Consider the following 27,939-nt stretch of genomic DNA (forward strand, 5'->3'; position numbering starts at 1 on the left):
TCTTCAGAACATTTACAACCGAATATGGAGACCATTAGCCAGTCATCAATGGAAGAAGGTTGACTCCCAGAAAGACGCAGTAATTGGTGAAAGAAGAGAGAAAGCAACTGATTTCTAGCCCTGCCTTGAATTCTTTTATTTCTGCGTTTTTGGGTAATATTAACACGCACACATGTAATCTCAGTCATTTCAGTTACTTTCATTCCGAAGGTTTATGTAATTCCCAAACTAATGCTTTTTAAAAATTGGAACACTATCTGATTGACACGGAAACAAAAGATACATGACGAAAGATTGTATTGCGTGATGTCTGAGCAAAAGGGTCTGCACACGCTCTCATAGAAGACTTCCATGAGAGAGATTAGAGAGCAGCTCATTTGGACACCCAGGTAATGATTAAAATAATTTATTATTTTTGTAAAATCATTTAAAAAGACCTTCGGACGTGTGGGCACGAAGGGAAAAATAATAACCCCAGCAGGTAAAAATGAGTAAGTCTGCTGGAATCACACTTAGCGAGACAAGGAGGAAACACGGGAGGGTAGCTCAGGGACACTCGGTGAAGGTGAAGACGTGCTTTCTCTTCAGCAGCTATTCGCCTGGGAAACTCTTGCAGAGGTTACACGTGCGCTATTGTGGGACTTGGTCATGTAACCTATCTCATGGGGTGGGTGAATGAAAGAAACAGTTCATGTCATGACAATGAATAAAAAATGGAAGCATATTAAATATAGTTCTACATTTTGGTAAACCTTAATACAATTTCCAGGGACGGTTATTATGCCATTTAACAGAGAGGTCACACATGTTATGCCCTGGCTCTCGAGCCCTTACTTACCTTCACTGAAATTATTTTTGAAACTGTCTTTTTGAAGATGACCTAGACATGTGTGGTGAGATAGAGCGAATGCGTCGCAGTCTTCGCACCCAGTTGTGCCTCACCAGGCCCTGGCAAGGGCGTGGTAACTCCATTATTGAAGTGTGAGCTCCTTACAGGATATGTAGGTGCCGGGGACAAAGCAACCAGAAACCAGAGAAGGTCCAGGTAGACAACTCAGGACGGGTGTCATTGGCAACAGCATCAAGCCTAACAACAGAGATTTGAAGCTAACGTGACCCTGGTTCGAATAGGTCACTAGGTAAACCTGTTAGATTAGGGCAGAGGCAGCCTAATGTGGATTAGTATTACCTAAGGTGTTACAGGGAAAGAGCAATGAATGGTGGGACTGAGGCATTGGAAGCTGGAAGTAAGGCCAATTCTCCTTCAAAACAGGGGTACTAGAAGCTCCAGAAATGGGGACAGCAGAGGTGGGCCTCTACTCAGGGAGGTCAAAGATGATGCAGGCTTCCCTTTAAAATATCGCCCCCTCCCCTTCCTCAAATCTAATCTAAACAGGCCTGCAAATTTCAGTCACATTCTTCTTATTACTTTGCTAAGATAATAACAGAAAGATCGCAAGATTGCTCCCCAGCGGACTCCTGTGTCTCCCTGGAGGATACTTCATTTTATTTTCTACTCGAGAACTGTTCATAAATCACTCTGCAGCTGAGTCCAGTTCAGTGCCAGGGCACTTCGCTTCTCTGACCTTCACATTCATTCTTTTTCTTACACCAGCAGGAACTTGAGCTTTCCTTTCCCCCTTCCCTGCAGACCCAGTTCTCTCAGCATGCCAAAAGGGAAGCTTGTGTCACTTAGGAGTTCTCTCTAACCCTAAGTCCCATCGTATCAATAGATTTATGGAAACTCGTTTGTGTCCGAATGCTATGAGATGTCATTAAAATTCTGAGAAAAACTGAAAGTGAAATGAGGAAGGCTGGTTGAGCAATCAGCTGGAAGTGCGAATGCCAGGAAGACCTATTGCACGTAGAGGCAGAGATGCAGCCGTGCGGGGAGAAAAAAATTCAGGAGAATTCTCCTGAGGGCACGCGCCAAGCTGGCCGCTGTAGTCAACGTAGGACATCAACAAACACAGATAACAGGAAATGACCCATTCCCCGTGGTCACTCATTCTGAAGACCCAAACCTTCAAAGCCCAAGGAGTGAAATGAATGACTCCACAGAAGGGAAGCAGGCACGCCTCTCTCCTGGTCTTAAGAGAAGAGAAGAAATGAAACTGAAGGAGTATGTCCCCATCCTCCCCCAGAAGGAAAGCCCCTCCGCCCGGTTCTCTGGAGATGGCTTGCTGCTGGCCTTGACCTTGCTGCTGGCCCTGGTGTCCTGCTGCCTCACGGTGGTGTCCTTCTGCAGAGTGGCTGCCCTGCAAGTGGAGCTGAAGAGCCTCCGGGAGGAACTGCTGGAGCACCGAGCTGAACAGCTGCCAGGCCCTCCCCGGGCGGGAGCAGCGGCCCCCAGGCCAGCTGTGCAGGAAGCTCCAGCTGCCACCTCGGCCCTGAAAGTAAGTTTGAAGCAGCAGAGCTGAGTGAGGCCTGGGCACAGTCCTTCCCACGGTGCTGCCTCTCCTTCCTCAGATTATCTTTGCCATAACCTGTTTTTTTCTTGCTCTTAGGAGATCTTAGCACCACCAGCTGCACAAGAAAGCAACTTCAGTCGGAGCATCAGGAAGAGGCGTGCTGTTCAGGGTCCAGAGGAAACAGGTATGTCTGCGGCACAGAAGCCTTTGGGGGTCAGAGATCCCAGTCTCCTCAGGGGCAGAGGACAGTCCTGGTTTGGGAGAGCGAGAGGTTGACATAACCTAGAAACTGCAAACTTGAGCATCTACACCAGAGGTGACTTTCCAGCAAGCCCGAGCACCAGCAGGTTTAATAGGCTGCACCACATGTTCTGTCCAATGAGCAGCCTCTGTGCATGGAAGTATTTGAGGAGGAAAAGGGGCTCATATTTCTCATGAAAGAGTTCCCTCCTGTGTCAGAAGCATTGTCCATCACTCTGGAAAAAAGCATTTCATATTAGCGTCGAACCGGTGCGTGACTACCTGGGTCAGGGAGTGTCAGCTTAAGACAAACGTTTCCTGAGGGTGCGCTATGAAATCGAATGGAGCAGGTGTGTGTACTTTATTTTGTTTTGTGCTTAACAGAGTTTGTTTTATATGCACAGACACACTGATTTTAAAGCTTCTCTGCAATGTGTACATAACCGTGATTTCTACCTTCCTTCATGTTCCACTTGTTCCACAGAAGTTTAAAGACTCTGAAAATCTATAGATTTAGTGGGGCCTCCTAAAATGCTCATTTTAAAGATGAAGAACATTTGCATCGCATTTACTAATAACACAATTTAATAAACACTTGGCATTATTTGACTTTGTAGTGAGGAACATTTTTTTGAGCACCAAATTAAAACACTAAGGTATAAAAAATTATAGACTGAGGTGTCTATAGAATGTGCCAAGCAGGGATGTCCTAGGATAAGTATTGTCACACCTATCATTCTTTTCATCTTTTATCATCACAGTGGCTGTGAGAAAAACAGAACATGTGTAATTATTTATATATATTTGTACTTCTGAAGAGAAATGTGTGAAAAATATAGAGACTAGGTGTTCTCTCTCTCTCTCTCACACACACATGCACATACACACACACAATCGACGCTTTGATTGTAAATTTGTTTTTCACTAAAAGTCTTATTTCTAAAAAAATATTTTTATTTCATAAAACCATATTTATATCTGGTTATCATATATGTGTGCCAATTATCAGAAACAATTGGGTTTAAATATTTTTAAACTAGGAAATGTATTTATACTATACCTTGACACATCAGTTATTTTCATATTTTGCATTTTATCATTTGTATTTTCTACATAATTGAAAAAATACAGCATTTATAACATGGTATATATTTTTATTCACTTATCATTATATATTAAGCATTTCCCCAATTGCTGAGTAATTCTCACACACCTATGTTACCTTATTCATTATGCAGTTATTTAACAATCATTCCCCCTCCACACACACCCCCCCCTTTTTTTTTACTATAATGGAATACACCAAAATTTTTGTGCAAATTTCTTTTGTGTATCAGGAATTATATGTTCAACATAAATTCTACAGCTGGAATGTCTGAACTAGAAAGGATAAATATTTTTATTACTCTTGCTACCTTCTACCATATTGTTTGCAAAATGAGTTATAAATGCAATTATAGTGTAGTGTACAAGTTCTCCACAGTTTTATAGCATCTTATTTTTTAAATTTTATTTTGGCTTGTTTAGTACCTGTAAAACAGTATCTCAAATTTAATTTGTTGCTTGCTTACAAATAAGAATTAAATTCTTTCCACATATTTTGTTAATTTCTAATTTTATCTTCTGCTAATTGTTATTTGTTACTGCCCTCATTTGTCTCTTCTATTTTTTATAATTTTGAATAAACTCTATATTAGACATATTGTGAACCAAAATTTTTATGTAAATATTTTACAATATTTTGCTGCTTTTTAAAACTTGTATAGAGATTTTGAATTTGTATATTTTAATGTGATAAATGTTTTCTTTTGATTTTCTCTTATACATCAAAGCTAAAAACATTTGTTAGCAACTTCTTAAATAGTCTATTCTCTGCTGTTTTGGATTTTTTTTTTATAACTTATTGTTTTAATTTTCTGTTCAACTCATTAATCTTTCTGGAATTTACTTTGGTAGAATATGTCATACATGCTTTGACTTTCCCTTTCTTCTATGTTTTTCTTCCAAACTGCTGCTAAATATCTCAACCAAATTTATTAGATGATATTTTTTAATTTGTTTGTGGTGGAAAGCTTTCTTTATGACATTCAATTCCTCATAGGTAGCTGAGTGTTTTTGAAGACTCTTTTTCATTGATTTGCTAATCTGTTTATCTGTATTAAATAAAACATTTTAAGTAATTTTATAATGTAACTAGAGGCAAAGCACGCACGAAATTGTGCACGAGTAACCCTCTACACGGACACTGGGCGAGCTGTGAGCCCCGCCTTGCCGCATGAGCTATGGGCCCCAGAGTCCCACCCACTGGTGCTGTGGGACCCAGAACAGAGTCCAGCCAGCCGGTGCCATGGGACCCAGAGCAGAGTTCTGCCCACTGGCACCACTGTGGGACCCTCAGTGCACCTCCTGGTGACAGGTCTTTGGTCATTACAGTGTTACAACCACTGGGTTTTTATTATATAGATGAGCTTCACTACTAGTAGGATCAGGACACCTCAGTCACCTTTAACCTTATGTGCTAGTATTCCCTTGCTTCTACCTATTAGTTTTAAAAATAAACCTTAACTTTACCATTGCACAGACTCAGCAGACTTAAGGAGGAAAGAATAGAATAAGAAGTCAATAACCTCTTGAGTTTTACTCCCCAAAATATTCTCTATTAATATTTTAAAACTCCTCCATGTGCGTGTTTTTACAGATATGTGTTTTTATGGCACTAAAAATTATATACTGAAGAATAAAGTCCCCAAATAATTTGCAATTTTTTAAAAGCTTAGAGAATAACAAAATTCTAACCAAGTGAATCAAAATTACCCAGTTTTCACAGTCCAGATGTAATCATTGTTGTCATCATGTTTTGCTTCCAATTTTTATAAACCTTTAATATACTATATGGGAGTGGGCAAAACTAGGTTTATAGTTGTATGAAAAATAGTAGAATAAATAATAAACTATATTTCATGTACTCACACTGTAAACCTACTTCACCCACCTCTGCATATAGGATATACGTGTAGTATATAGTATATATATATAGATATATCATGCATCTATATATATTGTATATAGTTTATAACTCTATATATCTATATATCTTTACATCTTTCTCTGTATACTCATAACATTAATAATCTTAGATGGAAGGTTTGAAGATAAGAGGCTTAGTGACAGATACTATGTGTACTATATGCTATTCATTGTCAATGAAATCAGCTAGACTGTTGTTATAGGCACTGTCCTTTTGTTTCATACTACTCTAAAATGAATGTATATACCCAATAATGTTGTCTGAAACTCTGATTTTGTTGTTATTTGGTAGGATTTTCTGCACAATGAGAAAATTCTATGCAGATTGAGCCTATGCAGTTTTCCTCGTGTTTTGTTTGTTTGTTTGTTTGTATGTTTCCATTCTAGTTCTGATTTGTTTCCAGGAAGGCTCAAATCCTTTGGTTGTCCCTTTTATATTCAAAGTGTTCACTTATGTTCTTATTTATTACTTTCATATATACACTTTGGATCATTAATGTTGTATTGGAACTTAAAACTGAGGAGACACATGAATTTTTACACTGTTTAATTTATATATTCAGTAATGTTTAATATCTCTATTAAATACTGAATTTAACTTCTTAATAAGACATGTGTTTAAATGTAGGCTTCACTATTCTTTCAAAGTTAATTTAAAAAGGTTTTGTTGCTGTTCTGGAACCTAAGCATTTTCAAATAGCTTGTTGAACTGTTAAAAATGTACATCATTTTAAGTAAATGATATAGCATTTGATCTCATACTTGTTTGTAAGCCACAGCAATGTATTTATGGATTTATAGTTAACAGAATTATAATATTGTTATTTTTATTTAGAACTCTACTTTCTTCATATACTTCTCAATGACAATGTGCCATTATTTTTGTCAAAAAGGTTCTTAGCTAAATATTGCCAACTAATACACCAGAATGTTACCTATTCTTATTTTTTTTAAAATATATTTTATTGATTTTTTACAGAGAGGAAAAGAGAGGGATAGAGAGTTAGAAACATCGATGAGATAGAATCATCAATCAGTTGCCTCTTGCACACCCCCTACTGGGGATGTGCCCACAACCCAGGTACATGCCCTTGATCGGAATCGAACCCGGGACCTTTCAGTCCACAGGCTGACGCTCTATCCACTGAGCCAAACCGGTTTTGGCCCTATTCTTACTTTTGATAAATCCAACATAAATCTCATTAGCCACTGCAAGGTTATTGTTTATATATACAATTTATAAGTAAATTTTAGTGTGTTGGTCTAGAAAGCACAACCTTCCAAGCAGCAGCAAGCTTAGTATTGCCTCAGTTTTTGCTATGAATTACATATCATCTAGCAAAACTGTTATCTATTCATTTGTATATTCCTGTCTGTACAACTAAAGAGTAGAAAGGTGTGTAGTCTGGCTCCTTTTTCTTCTTCTGTATACTTATCATAGCACTTATATCTGTAGGTATTCTTTTAATATTTGTAGTTGGATTTGGGCCTCACTTTGAAATGAGATAGATTGATTTGGAATTATTTTGTTGGTGGGATTTTTCCATATTTCATTTAGAGACCAAGTTATTAAATTTTAAACTTGTTGTTTCAAGCAACTAGTTAACCAAAGAATGAGCCTGATCACAAGGCTAGAGTCATGGGAGAGTTGAGAACCACATGCCTCTGATCTTGGTGCACCCCATAGACACAATTTGAACTGAAAAGTCATAGAGAAGCTCCTATATTCACAACCTTTTTAACTAAAATTTCATGGATTAATGGTTTCATTTAATTTTTTTCCTTTTTATCGAAGTATTACTTACACCTGATATAGTGTTCATATTTCAAGAATACAGCTTGATGAGTATTCATAAACTGAGCAGTAGATGAAAGGACCACCATCATCCCACACTCCCACTTGCTACTACTTCCAGTCTTCCCAGGGGTAAATGCTGCTTTTATTGAATTTCAAAATAAGCTACTTTGGCTCCAGTTTGTTTTCCTTGATTATGTTGTATTTCAAATAAAAGTCTTACTAAGTTTCATGGTTTTCATAATTTCTGATTATAGTATAACAACAGAAATGCGGGGAAACCCAGGATCAAAGAATTGCCAAATGGCTCCTATTAACCAAAAATTCACTTTTAAATCCCAGAAAGTGTATTTGGAGATATTCCTAATTTTAATTTTTAAAGTGATTGCCTTTAAAAATAGTACTCATTAAAAGATGTTCACAGCCGAAACCGGTTTGGCTCAGTGGTAGAGCGTTGGTCTGCGGACTGAAAGATCCCGGGTTCGATTCTGGTCAAGGGCATCTACGGAGGCTGTGGGCACATCCCCAGTGGGGGATGTGCAGGAGGCGGCTGGTCGATGTTTCTCTCTCATCGATGTTTCTGGCTCTCTATCTCTCTCCCTTCCTCTCTGTAAAAAATCAATAAAATATTAAAAAAAAAAAAAAAGATGTTCACAAATGGAATCATGATGACCCATATTTTGAACCCTCACCTCACTTTATCATGAATTATATTTACTGATTATATACTTGAATTTATAGAAATCTATTAATTTTAAAAACCTAAAGACAAGCATCTTTAGGAAGAAAATGAATTCTTTAAAATGAGCTTCTACTGAACCAATTATTTATTAATTTTAAATAAAATCAGGTGGTTTTTGTATTTTCTGCTTTTGATAGGGTATTTAACAGTTATTAGAAATCATGTGTTTTAAATTATAGAAAAACATACATTATTTTTATAATGTTTATTGTACTTGTCTGAACTGTAATAAAATAGTGATGAAAATATGAACAATTCAAAGAAATATAAAAATAAGAGTGCCCATAGTTAGTCTTCTAAATATTTATTGTGAGATTTTGACCAAACTGCTTTGTTGTTATTATTCTTTATTTATTTTTTTATCCTCACCTGAGAATATGTTTATTGATTTTAAGAAAGAGAAAGAGAAATATCAATGCAAGAGGGAATGTCAATTGGTTGCCTTCTATACATGCTCAGATTGAGAATCAAACCCACAAACTAGATATGGAATTAAACTCACAACCTTTCAGAATACAGGATGATGCTCCAACCAACTGAGTGCGCCACACCAGCCAGGGCTTCTTCATTTTTAAGTAAACTTTTTTAGTTTGTACTTATTTTAGAATTATAGAAAAATTGCAAAGATAGTACAGGAAGTTGCCATGTATTCTTCCTCCAGTGTCCCCTAATGTGAACATCTTACATTACCGTAGTACTTTTGTCACAACTAAGAAACCAACATTGGGACTTAACTAATAATGAAACTCCAAACTTTATTTGAATTTCACCAGTTTTCCCACTACAATCCTTTTTATGTCCTGGGAATCATCTAAGAGACCACACTGTATTACCATTTTCAAACAGAGTTTTGAATAGAAATTAACACCTAATATTGTAATTTAGCTGTTAATCAGGAGTAAACATTTTGATTGTTAAAATAAAAAATACCAATACTATTGTTGAGTTTTTATTTTTGAAATGTATAGTCCATTTCCTTTGCAAGGAAAGATGGGATTTCTGAGAGGTTTATAATGTCCAGTCTGTTTCATTGGCATTTCTGGCTCAGCTGTAACTTACATATTAAAAGCATAAAATGTAGAACTCAACCATCCAGTTTGTATCAAAATTAGGCTAACTGGAACCTCTTACCCAGTAAAGGCGTGTTCTTTCCTAGAACAGAAACAGCTGGCTGCTGTCATGGTAATCTTTGGCCAGATTCTTCCATGAGTGTTATTTTTTACCCCCTGCTTCAATAATGATAGACTCTTTTGTCAGTGTTGCAAGAGCAGGCTTCTGTTCAATTTTCAAAAAAGTATTTGAAATGAAAATAGTGATCTGACAACCAAATCTTTGAACCCTGTTCCTGTCAAATTTTGGGAAACACAAGAGCCAGGAAACAAATAAATCAATGGAGCCAAGAGTGACATTGCACCTCTTCCACATATTCTGCAAGGCTGCTAGTTTCCAAGAATTATTTTAGTTTTTGGGTATTGATTGAAAAACAAAACAGATAAACATAGAAAATAATGAATAAACATAATTAATGAGTAAATTATAATACTAGAAAATGCCAAATACATAAAAAAGTGAAAATATTAGCCCAGCCTGTGTGGCTCAGTGGTTAAGCATTGACTTATGAACCAGGAGGTCATGGTTTGATTCCTGGTCAAAGCATATGCCGGGTTGCAAGCTCGATCCATAACATGGAGTGTGCATGAGGCAGCTGATAGATGATTCTCTCTTATCATTAATTTTATATCCCTGTCTTCTCCCTTCCTCTCTGAAATCAATAAGAATATATTTTTTATAAAAGTAAAGATTTTAGGGCAGGGTTAAGGGCAAGGAAAGGGAAAGAGGATATGTTTCCATTTCAAATGGGGAGGCCAGGGTTAGTCTGTTTCTCTTGAGAGCTCAATAATTCTTTATGCTTTCAGTTAAAAAAAATTCAGACATGGGTAGGTATTTTACATATAAACTTCCTAATATTGAGGGATGTGTTCTCATTAATTCTGTAGGAATGGATAGTATTAGTTTTAATGTTTAAGTATGGTTTTTATAAGTCAACTCCTATTTTAAAAAAAACTACATTGGCAGCTGTCCTTTGTTTTGGTGGGATTTTCTTTAAAAGGATATACCCATTTCTAAACAATTAGAGAAGAAACATGTTTTCCTCATAAGAGAGTGAACAGCCACTATGTCAACCTCTGAGGTAGGCTTTCTGGAATATACAGAAAAGAGACTAGACAAACTGAGTTATTGGTTTGTTCCATGTGACTAAGCGCTGGGTTATGCCCTGTTGGTCTGTGATATCTTTTATAGTCTCAATAACCCTGTTAGGTTGTCATTACTGTCTTTATTTTAGATGGTATAATTGAGGCCCAGACAGCATCATTTCCTCCTCTCAACAAATTAAATATTTAGTTAGAGAAATTAAACAAAATTAATGTAAAATTTAAGATAATAAGCAATAATCTCTTTAGCTTTTATAAAGCACATGTAAATTATGACTGCAATGGAGTCTTACATTGTGAAATAGATATTATTTACATCATTTAGATAAGAAAACATTTCAAAATTATGTCAGTCTCACGATTAAACAGCTCATTGGTTTGAGAAGTCAATTCATTATCTATTGACTATAAATTCTGAGTTTTTACAATTATGCAAGCAGTATTTCCTTACTGTTCAAGTAAGATACCAGATTTGAGAAAAATCACTGACTCCTTTGATACGCAGACTTTTGCTAATATTATTAGCAGTGAAAGAAACATATAGTTATGGAATCATAGGATGTTAGTGATAATGACTATAGACTAAAAGATTTCCTACTCCTTGGGTTTGGAAGACTCAGTAGATTTGGGCAAGAGAAAACTGTAACCTAGAGTATGAAAACAGTAATAAAACAGGAAATAGAAAGAGTATAAAAGAGGCTTTATTTTAATAGGTGGAAGAGGCATAACACATGCCAACACCTTGACATTATCCTTTAACTCTTGTAAATTTTTAAAGATTTTTGCAAGTGCTGATTGATTTAAATGTTTTTACAAGTTAAGGCTTTTCTCTTCTCCTCTTCCTCCTATGGCTAGACTGTTTGAGACGGGGAAATTGAAAATAACTGCCTCATGATAGTTTCTGACATTGGTTTTGAAGTCACACATCAACTCATCCTTTTCCTCTTCTAACTGCTGCTGTAGAGTGTGTCAGGGAAATAATCAGTAAGAAATCAGGCAAAAGTACATAACCATTTACTTTAAAAATATAACAGCATGCTACAGTTCTGTAGATGAAGATTAAATACTTTATTATTGAGAATTATTGGTTATGGAAAATATTTTCAATATAACATGGGCCCAAAGATTTATTGTTAGAGGGTTCAGATATTATGGAAATAGGTTTTGTTTGTTTTTTAATAGAACCTATTTTCCCTAAAGCACTAATTTATTTAATGTATTATGAAGTAAGGATGGTTTTTAAATAATTATTTGGAAAAGTTATGATGACTATTTTCTTTTATAAATTGTTTCACATATTTCTGTTTCAGTCTGCTCTAACCCAGACATAACAAATTTGTAAATGATGATCCTTAATATCAGGTGACTCATGGTCAGTTAAAGAAACCATTAGTATGTATAGTGAAATGTATGTTCAAAGTATATTGGGATCAGGGAAAGAGCTGATATTTGACCTGAGCCCTGAAGGATGAAGGGGCTTTTTCCAGATGGAAAGCTTAGGTCTAATTATGCAGAGGAATGTCAGATACACGGTCATGGGTACATAAAGATGACCTCCTTTTCTGAAACTGTGTTTAAATATGTCTGAGTAGGTGAGTATAGTTCATGAGGCTGTGAAAGTAGACTTTGTTCTTATGTTCAAGAGTGGCTACTGAAGAAATTATAAATGTTAGAAGAACAAGATAAAATTTAAGTTTAGAAAGATAATTTTAGAGAAAATGCAAATGATGAACTAGGATTTGTAGAAAACACAAGAGGCATAACTTAGTAAGCAAATGTAATTTGTAAGAACCATAGGGGTAAAAATGTGAACATGCGGTACCCTGCTCCTGGTCTTCTCATTTTCATCTCTCTCTCTCCTTCACATAGACTTGCTGTGTCCTTCCAACATCAATCAGCCTTTCCATATATTGTGACTATGAATTTTGTCTGGAAATATCCTATTCCCTTAATTCTGATTTTAATGAAAGTGCCGTCATTCAGAGAGGCCTTCCTGATTTGGTCAAATGTCTGAGTATTCTCTCTCTCACACACAACTGCAACTTTAGTTCTGTTTTTATCATATTGATTCATGCTGTTCTTCCCACTGGATTGTAAATTTTATGAGGGTAGGAATTGCTTCCTTCCCCCCCTTTTTTTTGTATCCCTAGCACAACACGTGACATAAATATAGTGCTCAGTAAAATTGTTGAATGAGATATAAAATCTAAATTGAACAAAAATTAAAAATTAAAGCCATTAAAATTTGCTTATTGAATTTCAAGAGTGAGGAGGAAGGAATTAGGCATGTGTATAAAGTTTCTACCTTGAGCAACTCAGAGAACAGTTATATATCCATTAAGAGAAAAAAAGAGGAGTAAGAAGTGAGTGTATGAGGAAAATAAAGAAGTAGATTTGGGACATGTTGAACTTGATTAATCACTATGGCATTCAGACAGAAATATCCAGAAGTTGAAGATGTAACAGCCACTTGTGCAATTTATTACCTTTCTAGAGACATTCAAGCCTATTTCTATATTTGGTTTTAATTTCCTTAAATTTCAGACATCCTTGCATATTGTTTTTCGCCGGCAAATTACTGATATCCCGTGAGCTCTGAGTATACATCATTAAGTGAGAAATATTTTAAAACAATGCGAAGTTATGGCAAAAGAAAAAAACAAACAAACAAAAAAACACACCAACAACATACCAGTGGCAATGATGACTCAACTATAAAATTAATAATTTCAAGTTAAAATATTTGATCAATTGTAAAACAAAAGGCATTAGATGAAAATATTTGTTTTTCAGACTTTTTTTACTCTTGGTGTCTATGAGGCTATGTAAAGAGCTACCATTTTACATAACCTGCATTGCCTTAAGCATAGAATATAATTATATTGTGAGTGGCACATGACAATGACTAATTAATGCATAAAGCTGTCTACACATACACACACAGAAAATCTTTAATTTAAATATTTTTCTTTGCTCTTACCAGCTGTAGTTATTTGTTTTATTTTATCAACTCCTTTCTAGCCCTCAAATAAAAAAAGTTCCCCTTTTCCACTTCCCCAGGGCCATTATAGTACTACCATCTCCCTGAATTTCTCAGAATTGAAAGCTTATGTTTTTGTTTGTTTTTGCTTTTTAAAAAAGTTTTGTTTCTTTATAGTTTTTCATTCTCCTTCAAACACATATAGTCATTAGTCACAAACTTTTAATTTTTTTTTTACACTGTATCTTGGATACTTCATTTGTACAATTGCATTTTAGGCTAAATTATTCTCATATGTTTATTACCAATCAACAGCTGAAACTTGGATTGCTGTAGTCTCCCTTTATGGCAACTCATTTTATGCATAGACACATGTATGATCAACATGTATCAGGCTGGTTCCTCTCAAGATGAACAATTCCTGATTGTTTTTTCCTGTTTTATAGTAGGTGAAGTATGTACCTCTCAATTTAGTTCTCTAGAAATTCTTTTAAAACTCTCTCAACTCTTACTGGTTTCATAAGTAGCCACCCAAGCAAACTGTTTATCCTAGATCAAATAAAACTTTATAATCCAGTTTTCCACACCTAAATTGTTGTATTTCCATTCCAGTAGAAATTTTTATCCCAAAGCAGTTCTGTCTTCAATTTCTTCATAAAGCTATGTCTAGCATTTGGTCAATGTTTAGCTCTTTAAGAGATTTCTTCTAATTAAAATTTTCTAGCCAAATGAGCGAGAAGAATTATGAATTAGAAAGTAATACAACAAATATTAGCTATCCCATAAGCTTAAAAGTCTCTTTCCCTGATTAAATGGTATTTGAATATTACACTTAAGAAAGCAGATTTCGCCAGGACTGGTTTGGCTCAGTGGATAGAGCGTCGGCCTGCTGACTGAAGGGTCCCAGGTTCGATTCCGGTCAAGGTCATGTACCTTGGTTGCGGGCACATCCCCAGTGGGGGGTGTGCAAGAGGCAGCTGTTTCTCTCTCATCGACGTTTCTAACTCTCTGTCCCTCTCAATTCCTCTCTGTGTAAAATCAATAAAATATATTTAAAAAAAAAAAAAAGATTTCAAACTCAAAATGTTTTTGAATAGAAAATATTTAAATGCTATTTTGAAATAGAGAGTCCTAAAAGTCTGAACTGCAGATAAATGGATAATAGATAACAAATTTCCTAAGAAGAAGTTGAAATATGAAGAGATATATAACACTAATGGGGTTGATGGGACCTGGGCAACATCTAATGAGGAAATCTTACTTTTCTTTTTTTTTTTTTTAATGTATTTTTATTGATCTCACAGGGAAAGGAAGAGGGAGAGAGAGATAGATACATCAACGATGAGATGGAATCATTGATTGGCTCCCTCCTGCACACCCCCTACTGGGATGAAGCCCGCATGGGCCCCTGACCCGAATCGAAACTGGGTCCCTTCAGTCCACAGGCTGACATTCTATCCACCAAGCCAAACCGACTAGAGTGGAAATCTTATTTTTCAACAGAACTTGAAAAGCCCAGTGACTTCCTCTGGAACAATAATAAATAATGAATAGCACTAGCTTCAGTGAGTACTAGTATGGTTCAAACACTACTATTGAACTGTCACTTTTATATCCCATTTTCTTTTGTGTGTTTTTTTTTAACATAAATTTTTATTTTTTTTATCTTTATTATTTAAAGTATTAGAATGTCTCTGACTTTCAATTTTCATTGTCCCCCACCACCAGGTTCTCACCTCAGGCCTTCATCACCCTGTTGTCTGTGTTTATGGGCAATGCATTCATGCATATAAAGCCTTTGGTTGATCTCTTCCTACCCCCTCTCCCCTTCTTTCTGAGATTGCTCAGTCTGTTCCATGTTTCCATGCCTCTGGTTTTATTTGATTCATCAGTTTATTGTGATAGTGTAGATACATTTTCTTTTCTAAAGGGTATTTCTCGAAGTAAACTTTTCTTTCCATAGCATCTTTCCTTCTAAAATGTAGATTTCTGCTACTACATGATGGGATAGATCTTTGTATTTCAAAATGTAGGTTGTAGCCAAGTTTTAGTTAGACTGCAGAGATTAAAATTCAGTTAAAATTAAAATTTTCATACCAATTTTTGGTAGTATTGAAGCATCACACATTGTATAAAACTCTCTTACAGAAGTTTGGGGGAAACAGGGGAAGGGTTCATTGAAATAGGAAGTAATGTATTATAGTATTTCTTTGGTCTCTTTTTTATCAGCTTCACTTGGTCTTCATGCTCTCATACTGTCCTTCATTATGTTCCCAGTTTGTCGGATGCAATGTTGTTTCAGGAACAATAATGCTAACACTACTACTACTAGTAGTAGTATTAATAGTAGTACTACTAGCCAAGAGTGATTTTGCCATTATTACAATATATACTAAATGTTTCATGTGTATTATCTCATTTACGCTTTATAATATGCATGTACACATAAAGACAAAAGAAAGATGGGAATTTGGAAATTTGACCTTTGTCAGCATCCTCTTCTTTTCTCTCTGTGGAGGAAAGAGCAGAGTGTTAGGTGCTCTGACTGACCCTTGCCTCCCTCGCAAAAGCAATCAGGGTGCCTTATGAGTAGTAATTTCTTAAGAAGTATTTGTTAGAAAAATAGAAATGCATCTAAAAGAGGTTTAATGTGGCTCTATAGTGTGACCTTTGATATGGTGTGACCTTCAGACTTTAGCTGCTTTGGATGTTTCGTTACTTCTAAGTTCAAAGCCTCCTTACAACTGTTCTGCTTGTTACGATGTTTTTACATATTTTCATGGCAGAGGATCTGCCATAGTAACTGCACTGAGTCACACTTTCCTTATGGCACAGACATGACTGCCCTTGTTTTACAAATGTATGAAAGAATCACAGAGTAGGCCACATATGCTATTCTTATTGAATTGATCAGATTAACATAAAAATGTGTTAGAAATCTTCTTATAAAGGAATTTCAGTTTTTAACATTATATTCCACCTTTAAATGCCAACGGAAATTTCTTAACAGATTTTCTTGTGTGATAAGTCCCTTTAGTGGAATTCTTTTTAGGCCAATGCACTTGCACAGCCTCAGAATACCATATAAAGTTATTGTATCTGTTATTCTATGCTTTAAATATTATAAATTTTTCAGTTAATCAACTGAAGCAAAAATTCATGTCAAGCTCTTAAAGTCTATACATTGAGAAGCATGTTTTAAAGTATTCAATTCTGAGTAAAATACTTGATAGATAATAAAAATATAAACTAATAGTTTCTTTATTTAAAATAGGTACACTTGGGTTTATATATTTCAAATATATTTACTGTTTTGATTTTCTCTACTTATTTTGCTTTTACCTGATGACTTTTGTCTTTATTTAATAGAATAGTTTTTTATTCCCTTGAATATTCTCTGCAATATTCTATTGTACAATATATGATATGCATTGATGCTTCCCAACTACTGTACTGATTAAGCAGTTTTAGGGAAATGCTTCCATTTTATTTTTAAAAGATGTTCTAGCTCTTCTCTTTTGGGTGCAAATATTTTAACAAAAGCCTGACTTTGGATCCAGAGTGAAACAGATGTGGTTTCCATCTCAGATCCTGAGCAAGTTGTTTACACTCTACAAGACTTAGCTTTCAGCACATAATTTTTAGGATTTTTTTGTTTTTGAGGTTGGATTTGTGTCTTTTCAATAAATGTTAGCAAAGATCACATACTTACTTTATTTCAACAGCATATAGTTTTTCTAAAACATGAATTTTAAAGGACAAATTATATTTCAAGTACAAGATATAATAAAAAACCATGGACAACTTTCATAAAGTAATTTTAGGAACAATATACAAGCTCTGTAGAAAGTATAATAGATTTGGTGTTACTGGGGAATGAGTTTGTAGCTTTATGTTCTAAGTCATCTTAGTTCCCTTACTATTTCAAGTAACTAAAATGATACATTTTTGCTTTTCAGTCATTCAAGACTGCTTGCAACTGATTGCAGACAGTGACATGCCTACTATACGAAAAGGTAACAAAATAGTCCCAGTAATTTTTCCACTTAGAATCCAGTATAGTCCAATTAGTTGTAAGTTTCAAGTCCAAAGACTGTATTCAAATTTCAGGTCAAAGCAACTCTCTATTTCAAACTTCTTATAGTCAGATGTAAAATAAAAATAAAAATATTCAAAATAATTAGGGAATAGGTATGTTAATATTTTAAAACAGAATTATCTTAGAGACACTAATACTTAGAAATATTATAGCATATGATAAAACAAAATCAATATTACAGCAAATTCAATTTTTTATTATTTAGAAACAATTTTTTATTATTTAGAGGTCCAGTGCACGAAAATTTGTGCACTCCGGGGGGTCCCTCAGCCTGGCCTTCACCCTCTTGCAGTCCGGGACCCCTTGGGTGATATCCACCTGCCACCTTAGGGCCACTCCCCAGGGGATCAGGCCTAAATTGACAGTCTGACATCCCTCTGTAAGCCCAGGAGCCCTTGGGGGATGTCCGACTGACATCTTAGGTGTGGTTCTCCTGTCTCCCCTCCCCCTCCCCCCGGGAGCAGGCCTAAACTGCAGTTGGACATTCTTAGCGCTGCCTAGGAGGTAGGACAGGCTCCTGCCTCTGCTGCTGCACTCACAGTCATCAGCCCGGCTTGTGGCCGAGCAGAGAACCCTCTGTGGGAGCACACTGACCACCAGAGAACAGCTCCTTCATTGAGCATCTATCTGCTGGTGGTCAGTGCACATCATAGCAACTGGTCATTCCCACTCGTTCTATTGTTAGGGTCAATTTGCATATTACCCTTTTATTATATAGGATCATTTTGGCTTTTATAATGCCACAAGATTATCACACACAAATATTAATTATCCTTTTATATTAGGTTGTAGAAATCATAGTAGGATGAAGATAAAACCAGACCTATCATAAACATCTTACACTAATTAATTTATTGATAAATATATAATATGTATAAATAAGTAACCACAACATTCTGATGATGAACCTTCAATGTGAAATTATTGCTTTATATTTTACATCCAATGGTTAAGAATACACAATGTTATAATTACTGTGTGGGCACTGGGACTTAAGAGTGACTAAAATACATGTGGTTCCTTACTTTCATAGAATTTACCTTCTGATGAAGGAAAAACAAAAAAGAAATGAACAAGATGTAAATGCTATTCATAAAATTAAATGCTATTGAGAAGCATAAAGCCATCCAGGGGCAAGGCAATGTTTGGGTTGTGACTCATAAAGGGAATTCAAAAGTGGCAGGAAATTAAGCTGGAGCCAGGAATGGGGAAACAAGTCCAGATAATGAATTTGGATTGGCCTTTGTAATGATTCCCAGGAGTGCTATCTTGCATGCGTATTTTTCTGCGTGACGTTAGTTATTTTAAACATAACACAAATATTAAACTATTTTGAAACTATATTAATGGCTCTGCATTTTCCAAAGACCTATGTTTCCAACTTTTAATAGGCAGCAAACTGTTTCCTAAGAATTAAAATTAAGCCAGCCAAAGACCCTGAAGTCCAAAGATAAAATTTTTGAAAATATGACTTGGAAAAGATTTGTTTTGCACATTTGGCCAAAAAAAAATGCTATAATCTACACAGAAAAAATACAGCTGCTACTCCATTGTGAGTATGAACTGCTCAGTGTTATGATTTTTTTGATGTGGTGGCTGCTTTCCACCGATCTGCGGTGCACATCTGGTGCTTTGCGCTTTGGACCATGGGTTGGCTTTGTGATGCCAGCAAGCCTTGGACAGTATGTAAATGTAAGTATGCATGTACGTTTCAGTAACATTGCTCTACTGTGCCCCATAAATTTTGATATGTTGTTTCAATTTTTATTTGTCACAAGATATATCTTCATTTACCTTTTGGCATAATTGATGATGCTTCAATGGACTGAGCCACCTGGCCAGGGATCTATTTTCCTTTTGACTTGTTTTTTGACCCACTGGTTGTTCAGGAATGTGTTGTTTAACATCCATGCATTTGTGAATGTTCCAGTTTTCCTCCTGTTATTGATTTCTATTTTCATGCTGTTGTGGTTGGAAAAGATACCTAATATGATTTCAGTATTTTCAAACTTTTGGGACTTATTTGCACCCTAATATTTCATCTATCCTGGAGAATTTTCCTGTTACTTAAGAAAACTGTGTGTTTTGGTACTGCAGAATAGAATATTTTGTATATCTGTTAAGTTTACTTAGTCTGTAGTGTTGTCCAGGTATTCTGTTTCTATACTAATTTTCTTTTGGATGATGTATCTATTTTTAAAATGGGGTATTGAATTTTTCTCTATTATTATTGTTTACTTCCTCTTCAAGAGCTCTTAATGTTTTCTTGACACATATAGATCTCCAATGTAGTGTATGTATGTATATGTGTATATATATATATATATATATATATATATACACACACACACACACACACATACACACACATATACACACATACATTTGTTATATCCTCTTGATGATTATCATATAATGACTTCCTTTGTCTCTTTTGACAGTTTTTGACTATCCATTTGGTCTGATATAAGAATAGCCACTTCTCTCTTTTGTTTACTATTTACATAGAATATTGTTTTCTAACCTTTCCATTTAATACTCTCTGTGTCCTTAAAGTTAAAGTGATTCTCTTATAGGCAGCACATGGTTGGACTTTTTTTTAACCATTCAGCCATTCTCAATGTTTACTTCCCGCTCCCCCACACTTTATGTTATTGATGTGATAGTTTACATTTTTTATATTGTGTAACTTTTAAATTACTGTAGTCATAGTTCTTTTTAATACTTTTGTCTTTTAACTTTTACACCAGAGTGAAAGTGATTTATAACTCATTACCTTGTAGATTTGCTTAGTTATCTTTACATTCAATGAAGCAGTTACCTCTTCCAGTCTTTCTGGACTTATTTTGACTGGGAAACATGTTTTTTTGGTTAGCAGGGCTTGGTATTAGCCACTCTAAGATCCCCTTTGCTTCCTTTCTTCTCTACTGAAGGAACAGCATCAGTTCTCTGCTTTTCTTCAACCATGCACACACACACAAAAAAATGTTGGCTATAAGGGGGTGTTCTCCCCTTTTCTTTATTCCTAAAAGTATCAGGGACCAAGCTCTTTTGCTTTATCCATGTTTGGTATGAGGCAAGATAGAAATCAGCTCCACAGAAGGCAGGCTCCCCACCCCTCCACAGGAGGGAATCATAGGCTGAGGCAGTCTTCTTGGTGCTGAGTGAAACCTGTTAAGGGGAGGGACTAATGTGAGAACACTTTGTGCTCCTTTAGGATGCTTCTACTTCTTAGCTGGATTCTGAATTTTTTTTCAAGGTATTTTGGTTCCAATAATATTGTTAAATTATTGTTTCTGAGGAGAGGTAATTTATAAGGCTTTCTACTTTGCCATGTCTTGCTGACATAATCCCTCATTCAGAATTTAAATATGTAATCCTGCCTTTTGCCTACATAGTTTCAAGTGGGAAGGAAGTCAGCTGTTATTACTAGGCATCCCTTGTAATTGAGGAGTTGCTTTTCTCTTGCTGCTTTCATGATTCTATCCTATTTGTCTTTGAACTGATTCATTTTGATATGTCTTGGTATGGGTTTTTTTTTGAGTTTATCCTTCTTGGAAGTCATTGAATTTTTTTGATGTATAGATTTATTCTTCTTCAGAGTTGGGAAGAGATTGGCAATTATTTCTTCAAATATTCTTTGTGTGCTTTTCTCATTCTGGAACTCTCTTAATTCTTTACTGAGGGCATACTATGTGCTAGGCTTTATTCTAAACATTTGGGTTAAACCATAGCACAACCATAGCCTTGGCCTTATGGAGTAGAATCTATGTCTGTATATGAGCATGAATGTAGATGTATATGCATGTGTATGCAGTGGGGAGAAATATAAACAGTACCTAAAAACAAATGAACATGTACCCTCTTTAATAGGAATATTTCCAGTAAGTGGTAATGGAAAAAATGAAATGCAGTAAGCATTGCTCAGAGTCACTTAAAATGCAGTAAGGAGGACACTGAGTAGGTAGGGCCTAAGCACATCCCGTGTCTCAGTTCTTAGAACTGTTGTTAAGTCGTTGACCTGTTGCTAAACTCAACTCAAAGTTGAACAACAAACATTCTGGATCCATGATTGCTACATGGACATCTACGGACTTCACTTCCTCTTCATCATGGTGACCAGATTGAAGCTTCCATCTTATATAAAAACTACTGTTTGAAATTTTAATCCTGCTATTTGGCTTCTGTAAATGCTTGCTTGCTTAAATAATAATGGAAATAAGACTATTCCCATTTCAGAGAGGCCATTAAACCTTCCTCAGACAAAATTATCAGTTCTGGCACCATGCCAAGCCTTTGGTTGAGGTCTCAAGGCCCCAGCACATAGGGGCCCTTTAAGAACTTGCAAAAGGAACTGGAAACACCCCATATTTGGAAGACAAAGAAGGTAAACACATATAAATAGGGAAAATTCCTCCATATTAGGGCCCAGAATTTAAGAGACATTTTCCTCTGGACCAGCGTGTAATAAATGTAACTTCATCTCTCTAAAAATTGCTTGGTTCTTCTCCGGTTTTTCTGTAACAAGACCATCTGCATTCTTCACCTTGAAAGGACCAATCCATTTACACAGTGGATCTAACATTATTTCAGTGAAAAGAGGAGTTTGCTTTCTCCTGATAAATGCTTACAAACTCATTGTGTCTGCTCTGGGAACAAAAGGAAAACAGAACTATCTCTCTTAGTGTGTTATTCGGAGACACTTTGTACAACCTTTGTCTCAACCTTTCCCATCCAGCCCTTATTAGGGAAATTGCTGGAATTCAGAAGAATGAGAGAAAAACTAGACATTACAAATCAAGGGTTTGGTCTTGGTTAATATGTAAATAACAGCGGAAAAACCAGTGGAGTACTGGGATTTGTCGTAGTCGTCGTTGTCGTTGTCGTCGTCGTCTTCTTCTTCTTCTTCTTCTTCTTCTTCTTCTTCTTCTTCTTCTTCAAGATAAAATTCTCCTCTATGTCTCAAACTTAGTTTACTAATTAGGCAGAGGTGAAAAACTGCTTTTCTCCATTTCCTGTTTATAAATTGTTCTCTTCATTGTAGGAGATTACACATTTGTTCCCTGGCTTCTCAGCTTCAAAAGAGGAAGAGCCCTAGAAGAAAGAGAAAATAAAATATTAGTTAAAGAAACCGGTTACTTTTTTATATATGGCCAGGTAGGTTCCACCCTTATTCTGCTGTTGCTGTACAATGCCTCCCATTTTGTGCTCAACTCTGACAAAGCTCTTTGGTTTCTTTCTCAGGTTTTATACACCGATAGCACGTTTGCCATGGGACACCTAATACAGAGGAAAAAAGTCCATGTCTTTGGGGATGAATTGAGCCTGGTGACTTTGTTCAGATGTATTCAAAACATGCCTGAAACACTACCCAATAATTCCTGTTATTCAGCTGGTAAATAATAGTTCTCTGTAAATAGGCAGAAAGACATTCCTCCATATACTGTGTGGTTTTGATTATCTTGAGTGATAAGCTGGTCTGTTTTAATTGAGGCAGATAAAATCATTACTAATAGTTTTATGATTTTTAAAATTTTTTTATTGATTTTTTCACAGAGAAGAAGGGAGAGGGAGAGAGAGTTAGAAACATCGATGAGAGAGAAACATCAATCAGCTGCCTCCTGCACACTCCCTACTTGGGATGTGCCCGCAACCAAGGTATATGCCCTTGATGGAATCAAACCTGGGACCCTTGAGTCCGCAGGCCAACGCTCTATCCACTGAACCAAACCGGTTAGGGCAGTTTTATCATTTTTATACACATAATAATCTCATATACATATAGTAATTTCATAGAAACCAACATTGAGAACCATTCTAAGCTGTATTTTCTTCACCCTGTAATAACAACAGTGATAATAATAAAAGTGTAATATGTTAATTAGACCAGACGACCTTCCAGACGAAGCAGGGGGTGGGGTGGGGGGAGCTGTGAGGGAAATCTGGGTTCTAGGTGCCAGAGAGAAGCTGGAGAAGGGAGGCCTACTCTTGCTGGAATTTCATGCACCAGGCCTCTAGTAGAAGAATAAGAGAATGATTACCATGTGCCAGGCACCCTGGTCTGAACTTTATGGTTGTTCACTTAACCTTCCTGTTTTAGGGAGATGGAATCTAAGACTCACATTCCAGAACTTGGTTTAAAGCAGCCAGGTTGATTCCAGAATGTGAGCTGCCAGGAACTTTTTTTTTTTAATTTCTTTATTGATTATGGTATCACATAATTGTCCTCATCCCCCCATTCCCATCCCAAATCCCTCCCTACATATGTCTCCACACCCTGTTGTCCATGACCACTGGTTAGGCTTATATGCATGCACACAAGTCCTTTAGATGATCTCTCTCCTTTTCCCCCAACCTCCCCTACCTTCCCTCTGAGGTTTGACAGTCTGTCTCCAGGTCTGTTTCTGTTCATCAATTTATGTTGTTCATTATTTCCCTTAGATGCATTAGATCACGTGATACAAGGAATACCCTTATAAGAACCGAAACTGAGACAAGCCGTAATGGTTATGCTGAGAGGCAAATGAATCAGTCTGTAGTGAGTTTTTTTTCTAGGCCAACAGTTCCAGAAACTCTTCTTTACTTGCTATGGAAGACATCCCCCCTTGGCTGATGAGAGCATCAGGTCAGGTTGCCCAGTGGCTTCTCTCAGTTTCACAAAGGTGACATCTAGTGTAATAGATCCCAGACAGGTGACTTGGGGAAGTGAAAGTGGGGCAGTGAACCTGCATTTCAACTCAGGGGCAGTGAAGATGCGGAGAGAAAAGAGAAAGGGTAGGCTTTGTTCATTTCGGGTCTGTTTGGGCTGTATTGACAGCATGGCCTTTATTTTGTTTGGGGAGTAATTCCAAATGAATCAAGGCTGGTATTAGGAGAGAAAAAAAGAATATTTGCCTTAATTCATTCATTCCTCTCTGGTGAGTATGACAAACCCATTTGGAACCCTGAGGAATATCTTCAGTTGCCGTTGCCACGCATAGCAGAGTTGGATACTGGCTACTCAACTGGAAGTGACTTATTTCAAAGGCTTTTACTAACAAATGCACAATGAATCAGAGAGAAAGGGAAACAGCATGTGATAATATGGATGATGTCACTCCGGGTCTGCAGCCATAAACAGCTTTAACAGGGCGATGAGGAAATTTGTTACATTGGAAACCCCTAATTTTCATTAAAAGAAAAAAGAAAAAAAAAAAGCTTCCCTGCTCCCAGCAATGACTAGTATTTTGGTGTTGCAAAATTCTATTTAAATGAGGCTATATCAACCTGCTATTTACTTATATCCATTAGTAGTTACAGCTTTACAGTGAACTTTCAGATTTTCTAATAAGCTGCTGCTCTCATATTTACTTTCTTGACAGATTTCCTAGGTGCCTTGCCTTTTAAGAATAAATAACTCAACCCTGAAGATATTTATCCATGCTAATAGCTTAGTATTAAATAAAACCATTCTGTAGGAAAATTCAGGTTTGTAATATTTATCTGTTCTAGGGAACTTGTGTTCAAAATCATTAAAAACTATACATAACTGTGTAAATGTCCAAGTTGCTTCCATAGTAACCCCCCAAAAAAGTTTAACTGGTCCTTTTGAGGGACCCGACATAATACCAAAGAACCTCTTTTGTACACAAAGCAGAAACTTATTCATTATTCCATTTACAAGTTAAATACGTTTATTGTAGAAAAGTTTAGATTGCTAAAAGCGCAAAGAATTGAAATAGCCAATAACTTAGTGTAGTAATTTTAAATAGATTCTACCTTAAAAGTAGTCAGTTTTTATGGATAAGTTGTATAGATGCATGTGGAAGCATATAAATGGTATGAGGTCTAGAATTTTCTCCAAATTATGGATGAAATAAGATTGAGAATGGGTTAACAATCATTGGACTAAATACTGAGTACATGGAGTTTATATTATTCTCTCTACTTTAGAAAACTTTTTTTTTAAATACTTGGCATTTATTAACTCATTAAATCCTCATAACTCTATGAGTGATATTATTACCTCTATGTTTTAAGGTTAGTAATAATAATACACACAGGGAAATTAAGAAACTTGACTAAGATCATACATTTTGCTATATCTGGCTTCTTCAAGAAATCAACTCCTCTAGTTGTTATAATCGTGGGGTTTTATAGCAAGCAAAGTACTACTTGTGTTTTTATTTTAGGAAAGAAGCATTATGGGGATGAAAGGATGTTTTCTTTCAATTTACTTTAGAAAACTTTTGACAATTTCCTAAGAAAAATAAAAAACAAAACATGTTTTGGTGGGGGAGCATCATTCCCATTTTATTTAAGAATTAATATTACTTAATGCTTTGGGATCTATAGCCTTTTTCAAAATATTAGATTATCTTTAATCTCTATGATAATGACTAATCTCTTCAACAAAAATTTTCAGTCTTTTTAATGACTATTTAGTCATTAAATGCTTTGCCAGTCCTATAAAATATACATATTACCCTTAATGGTACCCAAAACTATGTTTTTTTGTTTGTTGTCTGTCTTGGTCATTAAAAACAACACAAGATCTTTGGAGACAAAAAACAAAAAATTTGTCACACATACTATGTGTGTCTAGAAAGGTGTCTGGTACATCATAAATGTTCAGTATATAAACACCGATTAATTGTTACCCCAAATAATTGGATACTTTGGGCTCAATAATAGATGTTAACACAGCTGTGTTCATTGTGAGTACATTTTCAGTGTACATTAACGAAATGACGCAATTACTTTTTAAAATGTTAATTGAAAGTGTTGACAATTCAGATACTATTTTGTTTGTTGGTTTCTTTGTCTCTTCTCTTGCTCTCCTCTTTCTTTTCTTTCCTATAGATATTTTTAAATGTATTTTTATTGATTTCAGAAAGGAAGAGAGATAGAAACATCAATGATGAGAGAGAATTATTGATGGACTGCCTCCTACTGGGGGTTGAGCCCACAACCTGGGCTTGTGCTCTTGACCAGAATTGAACCCGGGACCCCTCAATCTGCAGGCTGACGCAATATCCCCTGAGCCAAGTTGGCTAGGGCCATATAGATATTTTTTAATGGGGTCAGAAATTACCTGAAATAGTGAGTGTAGTGCCTGAATTGTGTTTTTTATTCCTGAATTACAAAATATGTCATTGTAATTAGGCACATAAAGATTTATTGGTTAGTTTTAAGAAGGTATTTTGTTGTTTTTGCTTATAAAAACAGATATAGTTATTAAAGGAAACATAAAAAATAAAAGGCTATAACAAGTAATCCAAATTACTCCTTATCCCATAATCTTGCCTCTAGAGAAACACTGTGTAATAGATGTGCTTTGCTAATGAATAGTATTTTGTTTTATACTTTTTAATGATTTATATATTTTATATGTACATTTAAACGTAAATATAGTTGTGTATTTTTATTTAAAATTATTATAAAAAGTTTATCATTTCAATAAAATGAAGCAAAATCATTTTGAACTATATAATATCCCATCAATTGATGTGCTATGATTTACTTAACATTTTTTTTCTTAAACTTTAACATTTGGTTCCTGTTTAGATTCTCCACTTTATAAGCAGTAAGCAGTAAATACATTTACATCTGCTGGAACTTCTTTTTTCATTTCTTTTAACTTTCCTTTAGGCTAGTAGAATAGTAACTGGTTTAGAAGTCCATTGTTGTAATTTGAAGTGTAAATGCCTACCTACATTAACCTTTTTCCAAACAAAATTGTTTATTTAATATTCCTTTTGTTTTCTTTCCCATTGGACAACCACTTAACGTTCTTGTAAACCATTCTTTTCCAGGCATTGCAAAGCTGGAAGAAGGAGATGAACTTCTACTTGCAATACCACGTGGAGATGCTAAAATATCACAGGATGGAGATGGCACTTTTTTTGGTGCATTGAAACTTCTGTGACCTACTTATACCTTGTCTGTGGCTAATTTCCTCCTTCTCTATCTATCTCTAAGGAGAAAGCACTTAACTGGAAATACCAAAAGGGGAAAAAAACTGGTTACCATAGCCTTTTCTGTGAGCTATTTGTTTTGGTTTGCTGAAACTAGACAGGACAGGAAATTTAACAGACAACCACAGCCAAAGGGTGTCATGTGAATTACAAGAAGTGGAGCTCATTTAAGGAAAGATAGAATTAGAAAGACTTTTTTCACTATAAAGCCATGTCAACCAATTTAGGCACAGCCTTGTCTAAGAGGAAGCTCAGGGTTCGAAAGGGCCGTAAATGATTTGTTCAAAAATGGTATTCTGTTTTTTACTATGAAACAAGTGCCCATTTCCATAGGACAGTAAGACATTTGGGGGAAATCTCAGAATTCATCCTCTAATTTTATGTAAAATACACCCCTCTCCTTTTCAGTTAACCTTGGAGAAAGTAAAAAGAAAAAATATATAGAAATTTTGCATTCCTCTACATGTAAAAGTAAT

The 27,939-nt window shown here is 35.7% G+C and overlaps 1 protein-coding gene across 2 annotated transcripts; it reads left to right on the top strand.

Annotated features, from left to right (window-relative positions):
• Positions 1-1,615: 1,615 nt before the first annotated feature.
• On the top strand, positions 1,616-27,496 carry TNFSF13B (TNF superfamily member 13b). Of its 2 annotated transcripts, XM_036454926.2 has the most exons (6): positions 1,637-2,396; positions 2,508-2,595; positions 17,368-17,424; positions 22,552-22,664; positions 22,752-22,902; positions 27,302-27,496. In XM_036454926.2, the coding sequence occupies exons 1-6, from the start codon at positions 2,046-2,048 to the stop codon at positions 27,412-27,414; spliced, it is 873 nt and encodes a 290-aa protein (XP_036310819.1). In that variant the 5' UTR covers positions 1,637-2,045; the 3' UTR covers positions 27,415-27,496. The 2 variants fall into 2 exon arrangements, with proteins under 2 accessions (XP_036310820.1, XP_036310819.1); XM_036454927.2 differs by lacking the exon at positions 17,368-17,424 and having other exon boundaries at positions 1,616-2,396.
• Positions 27,497-27,939: the final 443 nt, after the last annotated feature.

The sequence above is a fragment of the Pipistrellus kuhlii genome, unplaced genomic scaffold (assembly GCF_014108245.1).
Source record: "Pipistrellus kuhlii isolate mPipKuh1 unplaced genomic scaffold, mPipKuh1.p scaffold_m20_p_3, whole genome shotgun sequence".
NCBI classification, from domain to species: Eukaryota; Metazoa; Chordata; class Mammalia; order Chiroptera; family Vespertilionidae; genus Pipistrellus; species Pipistrellus kuhlii.

Excerpts from the sequence above, each read along its gene's own strand:
- TNFSF13B (XM_036454926.2), top strand. The coding sequence starts at position 2,046 with ATGAATGACTCCACAGAAGGGAAGCAGGCACGCCTCTCTCCTGGTCTT. Across the intron at positions 2,596-17,367 it reads TCAGGGTCCAGAGGAAACAG|TCATTCAAGACTGCTTGCAA; the intron begins GTATGTCTGCGG and ends TTTGCTTTTCAG. Across the intron at positions 22,665-22,751 it reads ACTTTTTTATATATGGCCAG|GTTTTATACACCGATAGCAC; the intron begins GTAGGTTCCACC and ends TTTCTTTCTCAG.